We start from the raw sequence: 6,641 nt of genomic DNA, 5'->3' as shown, positions 1-6,641 counted from the left end.
CAGTTTAGAACAGCGTTTCTCAAATTAGATTCGGATGAACCTCTGAGTTCCATTTTATAAAATCTGAGGTTCCATGAGGCAAAGCACTTTAATGAACATTTAAATGATTTTTATATTATAAAGCTAAAAGATATTCACCATTTTCAGAATAATAAAAATAAATTATTATGTGTTTTTCATTTTTTATGAATAAATTCCCTCTCTAAAAGAATTTTTTTGGTTTCTTTTTATGTCAGGGTTTGTTATTGTCTGTAAAATATTGGTATGGGGTCTGCAATCATGTTATAGGTTCTGTGACAAAAATAACTTTGAAAAATGGTAGATGGGTTCACAAATGAGATTGTATATATATAAATATATATATGTGTGTGTGTGTGTGTGTATGTTGATACTCTAGACTTCTTTGAGTTTCCATCTACAAAATCTACATACAAGGCTTTGATCAACCTGGGGATATAAGGGGATGTAATTGAAGGCATTTGCCCAGTGTACCATGCAGTGTGAGACTGAACCTGAAACCATGTGGTTGGGATGCAAGCCTGTTAACCACGTGTCCATGTCTCTGCGTAGTCAGTCGTTCCCACTCTCTTCTGAATTTGATTGATGCTTGATGTGACTTTTGCTGACTTGGTCTTAGTCTCTTTTGTAATTCTATTTACATCCAGGATGCATTGTAAGAATATGTCGAACCTGTTGTAGAACCTGACAACTTGATTGATATTTTATCTTATCGACCATCCCAGAAGGATGATGAAAAAATAAAATAAAAAAGGAAAAAAAAAAGCAACAAAAACAAAGCAAAGCAAAATCGACCTTGGAAGGAATTGAACTTAGAACATAAATAGCTGAGACTAAAGACCACAAGGTATTTTGTTTGTTCTCATAATTCTACCAAATCCATTTCCGTTTCTTTTGTTTGGAAATAAATCATACACAGCTTATTACGAGTTCTTGCGATATACTATGGACGATAGGTTCAGCTCAACTAACCTCATGACACTTTATCGTCATTATCATCAATCATCAATCATCAATCATCAGCAGCATTTTAATTTCCACTTTCCTATGCTTGTGTGGATCAGATGGAATTAAAAGGTAAAGGTAAAGGTCACCTTCCTGACTCATTCTGACTCATGAGGACCAGTTTCCTGGTTTCCATGGCAACATATATTGCTCCCTGAATGGAACACCAGTCCATTGCTGGATTACTCCCTTTCGCCAGTTGAGTGGACTGGGGCAACGTGAAATGAAGTGTTTTGCTCAAGAACACAACACGGTACCCGGTCCAGGAATCGAAACCACAATCTTATGATCATGAGTCTAACACTCTAACCACTGAGCCACATGCCTCCACAAAAGGTAAAGTTACCTTTTGAAGTCATGTGAATTCATAAGGACTGGTTTTTTCCAGTTTCCATGGCATGTAAATTCTCCACTTGAACAGGATACTAGTCCGTTGCAAGATGACTCCTTTTTTGCCAGCTGATTGGACTGGAGCAATGTGAAATGGAGTGTTTTGCTCAAGAACACAATGTGTTGCTCGGTTCAGGAATTGAAACCACAATCTTATGATCAGGAGTCCAACAACCCAACCACTAATCCACATGCCTCCACTATCAGATAGAACTCTATGGGGATGATTACATATGGTCGGATGCCGTTCGTGTCTCCAACACTTTGCCTGTTTCCAAGCAATATTGTCCCTTGGCCAGATATGTTTTAATGGAAGATTGGAAACAAAGCAACATTACTTCCATGATGATGTCACTCATTCACAACCATCATGTAATGTCAACACAAGGATATACAAACAATGCATACACACTCATGTATACAATGGGCTTCTTTCAGTTTCCGTCTGTCATGTTCATTCGCAAGCCTTTGGTTGATCCAGGGCTATAGTGGAAGACACCCAGAGAGCCATTGAGTGGGACTGAACTTGAAACCAAGTGGTTGGAGATCAAGCTACACAACCACACAAATTTTGCCACAAGGGCAGCCATTTTAGAGGAGGGGATGTGGCGATAGCATCAACCCCAGTACGCAACTGGTACTTAATTTCTCGACCCCAAAATGATGAAGGGCAAAGTCAACCTTGACGGAGTTTGAACTCAGAACGTAGTGACAGACGAAATATCAGTAAGCATTTCCCCTGGCGTGCTAACGGTTCTGCCAGTTTGCCTAATCTCCATTTGATTTTGCTATTAAAAATGTCTTCTCGTTTTCTGTTTTCCTTTGGATGGGGGTGGCCAACTTTAGCAATGTGTTATATCCATTTATATGCTAAGAATGATTTTTATTTTATTTATTTTGTACATTTTTGCAATCCCTGGCACTTCTCAGAGTGAAGTGTATTTTTAGCTTTGTTTTTTCTTTTGTGTATTTGATAAATAATAATAATGATGATGATAAGACAAAGAAACAATCAAAAATGAAGAATTATCAGGAAGGCCTTTCTTTGTTAAACGTTTTCATCATGTTATTCTTATGAAATGCGTGTTTTCTTCAGTTACACAGATTTTTATTGATACAATTCATGTGTGATTTATGTTTAGTATTTAAAAAGATGAAAAGGAAACAACAACAAAAAAAAACTAACAATAAAAAGTAATTTCTGTTCAGATTTATTTTTTTTATAAATTCATCATTCATTCTTGATAAACATTTCAACAGTAAACACATAGTGTGCATCAATCCAAACCATTATGAAAACATAATGGTAAAACATTAGCTTTAAGAAGACACCACTATCACCCGCTTAACTTCATTGGTGCCACAACAATGGCTCTGCAAAAGATGGAAGGTTTTTCTGCCGCACACTCTGTATTCATTTTCTTTCACTCTAAATTCTTTGCAACGTTTGTTTTTGGAAGTAGTGGTTTTCTGATTGCAGCTCTCCCATGAAATCTGGTTTTGTACAGTTCCTGACGAACAGTTTTTGTGGAAACTGGGTTCTTGAGTAGGTCATTAAGCTTTGCAGTAATTTTGGGAGCTGTACTTTTGTGATCCTTTCTAACAATTTGCGTATGAGTCCGACAGTCTCATCTGAAAGTTTTGGTTTTTTTCTGGAGTTTTGTTTCAAGGAAGAGGTTTTTTCCCTCTTTCTCAATGGCTGTCATTACTTTCGAGACAGTACTTCTTGATACACCAAACATTTCGGCTGTTTTCATTACGCTAGCACCAGCCATATGAACACCAACAATTTGACCTCTTTGAAAGTTTGTTAGATCTGTCATTTTAATGAATCTTAATTACCTTTTTCTGATGATATCTGAAAACAAACAGCAATTTTAGCAAAACATATTAAGCAACACTAATAATAAATAAAAAAACATAAAAATAAACAAGCTTTTGATGGTTTTATAGAAATTTCAAAATTATGATGCTATGATGCTAGGTGATTCCATTATTTTGTCCAACCTCTGTATATATATATATATATTAACCAAGTACATATTCTGCATAGGTTAAGAAACGGTGATGAGTGAAAATTTTTGTATATATAATTAATTATAAGTTTTCATCATATATTGACTGTAGAAAATAGTCTAATATTGGGGCATGAAGAAAAAAATGGATATTAGTACATGAGGGAATCGAACCCATGTGTGTATTTGTACATATACACAGCCTTGGCCAGAAGTATAAAGCACCCATCAAAATTAATTACATTTAAGGTATATGGCTAAATTAGGATAATAAAAATATATGAATGCCAAAAAAATTTATTTTTAAGTAATTTAATACTTTGTGGGATCTCGTTTTGGCTTTAATGACTGCCGTAATTCATCTTGGCATGGATTCCACAATATTGTGACATTCTTATGTTCTCCCATGCTGCTTGTAAAGTTCCAAATAATTGTGCTTTTCTGATTTTGTTTTGTGTGTGCCCCACAATGCCACCTACCCTTACCACATCTAATATACCCACCCATCCAAAAAGTAAGTGCCACAGTTTCTCATGAGTTGTTTGCTTGCTTGATTACTTCAGTGTCCAGTCTGCTATCTCAGAAGTCAAGGAGTCCAAACTGATTTCTTCTACGTCCACTTTGGTTGGTATGTCTCAGAAAGTACAGAAGCTAGCAACTCCACTTTGGTATCTCAAGAAATCCAAATTGATTATACTTCAGAACCCATTCTGGTATCTCAGAATCTACTGAAGCTATGAATACTATGTTTTTAAACCTTGATTACTAAGAAAACTAATAAAAAAACAAAGCAAAATTTTCTTGGTTTCCAAAAGTTTGTTGGCTCTTAAGTGCACTGTCTTGTTTTCTTCAAGTATCATAACTGGTTCTGTCAGTCGCAACGATGAATGTTCCAGTTGATTTGATCAACCAAACAAACAGCCTGTTCATGCAATTAACATGCAAGTGGCTGAGCACTCCACAGACACATATACTCTTAAGGTAGTTATCAGGGAGATTCAGCATGGCACAGGATGGAAGAAGGCTGGCCCCTTTGAATTACAGGTACAACTCATTTTTGCCAGCTGAGTGGACTGGAGCAATGTGAAATAAAGTGTCTTGCTCAAGGACTCAATGCATCACCAAAGAATTAAACTCACGACCTAATGATTGTCATGCACCTTCACTTAATTACTACTACTGTCATACTAAAGCCCTATGGTGTGTCCTTGAGCAAGTCTCTTTATTTAACATTGACACCTTGCCAATTATTGAACTCATGACCTTACGACTGCGATCCGAATACCCAAACCATTAAGCCATGTGCCTTCATTCAATTATCATAGAGTAAGAATGATGGCATGTGGCCCAGTGGTTAGGTTATTCAGCTCACAATACAGGGTTCAATTCTCAGATCAAGCATTGTCTCTTTGAGCAGGAGACTTCATTTCCCATTATTCTTTTCGACTCAGCTGAAAAAATAAATGCTGAGGGCAGTTGGAAGTTAACTCTTTTGTTACTGTGTTTCTTACAGTTTTATTGATAACAAGAAGGGTCTCAACAACAATCTACAGACACAGCAGCCAAATCTCCCTCAAATCTCTAATTACTATCTTAATCCTGTAGTTAGCATATTTCTGTTGAAATACACTGTCTTTATTTCAAATAATTATAGAAAATAATGAAGAATTTAATGTGGAAACAGGAAATTTGTATCAAAGAACTAGGAGCAGTCTCAAGCAAGTTGGTACCAAAATCCTTAAGCTAATAAGTTGGCAGGCAGGGAACCAAAGATCTGGTTCAGATGTTTGCCATTCTTAAAAAGCAAAGAAGGATCCACTTAACTATTTTGTTATATTTCTGTTGAAATACTGTTCTTATTTCAATTAATTATGGAAAATAGAGGAAGAATTTAATAAAATAAGTTTGTCATTATTAAGCTGGTGTTTGGAATACAAATCAACATGACATTTTGATGGAAGGTTTTAATTTAGATTACTTTAAAGCAGAAAATTTGGATCACAGCACCAGGGGTGATCTGAGGTGGGTTGGTGTCAAAATGGTTACCCTGGCAACAGAGGGGCATCTTGTACAGGAGAGATGAATGTTCAAACTAAATATTTTGAAAATTCAAACAAGTTTAACAGTAGTTTATTTGTCTACCTTGAACTAAGTATCCCCTCTTTTTAGAACAGTAAGTTGTGTTTGAAGGATATTTGGCTGCTATTTCTAAGCAGGTTGAGTGACCACATAGAGCGTCATTTAGCAGTGGTGGTGGAAGAGGAGGAGGAGGAAGCTGTGCATCTTGGTAAGTAAGTTTTTGCCAATCAATGAGGTGGTCTTTTGGATGTAGTCCAGAATTTTTATGTATGTAGTAGAAATATCAGACCAGGTATACAGGAGCAGGTGGGATGGTGGTGGGGAGTTGGCAGACATGTCAAAGGCATTGGATGAAATATTTTGCAGTATATATATTTTGGCTTCTTTCATTCTAAGTTCAAATCCCACCAAGGTTAGCTTTTGCTTTTTGTCCTCCTGGGGTCGATACATAAAATACTAGGCTAAGGTAGTGGAATTGTTAACAAACTGGACCAGGTGCCTTGTGGTACTTATTCTGGTCCCTTGCATTATATGAGTTCAAATCTCTCTCTGTGATCTGCCGAGGAGTGATAAAGTGAATCCACTCCTTTGTTTCATACCATCACCACAACCTGGCAGCCCAGGGTGCTTGTTACAGAAGTGGTGGAAGAGGCTGAGAGATGAGATGGCACATCTGTAGAGCAGAGGTTTGGGTTGACTCGAGTCTATTGACATGCAGTGGGACTAAAGCCAGGACTTCATGGTTGCAAAGGAAACCTTTTGACCATCAGGCTATGCCAGCGTGCATGTGTGTGTGTGTATGCAAACACGCATGGGTTAGTCAGGAGTTCTACTTTGAAATCGTAAACAAAATAAGTTTGAAAATTCTAATTAATTTGCTAGTTAGATTCATTATCTTTGGTTTCAGTCTGAAAATATCTTTCTCGCAAAGAATGAAATGGGGACAAAAAGGAAGATCGTGGCAAACAACTTAAAATCTGACTTAAAAAGAAAATCGACAGTAAACTGATAAAAAAAAAAGAGAAACTTGTTTTTTAATAAAGAATAAAATACACGAATCATGAGTACAAAAAGGTTTAAATTAAATTATAACTTATGCTACAAATTTTAATTATAAACTCTTTTTTTCTGTGG

At 36.4% G+C, this 6,641-nt stretch overlaps 1 protein-coding gene across 2 annotated transcripts in view; it reads left to right on the top strand.

Moving 5' to 3' along the window:
• LOC106884128 (IST1 homolog) overlaps positions 1-4,178 on the top strand; it is a 28,624-nt gene extending 24,446 nt beyond the window's left edge. The window contains exons 4-5 of one of the 2 annotated variants that reach the window (XR_008266501.1): positions 666-865; positions 3,992-4,178. Coding sequence is in view for 1 of the 2 variants with exons in the window: in XM_014935360.2 (XP_014790846.1) it covers positions 666-706 (41 nt within the window). In the remaining variant the exon portion in view is untranslated. Of the gene's footprint in view, positions 1-665; positions 942-3,991 lie in introns of those variants that run through there. The other variant, XM_014935360.2, reaches the window with a different exon arrangement.
• The last annotated feature ends 2,463 nt before the right edge of the window (positions 4,179-6,641 follow it).

This window comes from Octopus bimaculoides, chromosome 21 (genome assembly GCF_001194135.2).
Source record: "Octopus bimaculoides isolate UCB-OBI-ISO-001 chromosome 21, ASM119413v2, whole genome shotgun sequence".
In the NCBI taxonomy this organism is placed as follows: domain Eukaryota; kingdom Metazoa; phylum Mollusca; class Cephalopoda; order Octopoda; family Octopodidae; genus Octopus; species Octopus bimaculoides.
The sequence above is the reverse complement of the archived record's forward strand: the minus strand, read 5'-3'. Positions and strand labels throughout refer to the sequence as shown.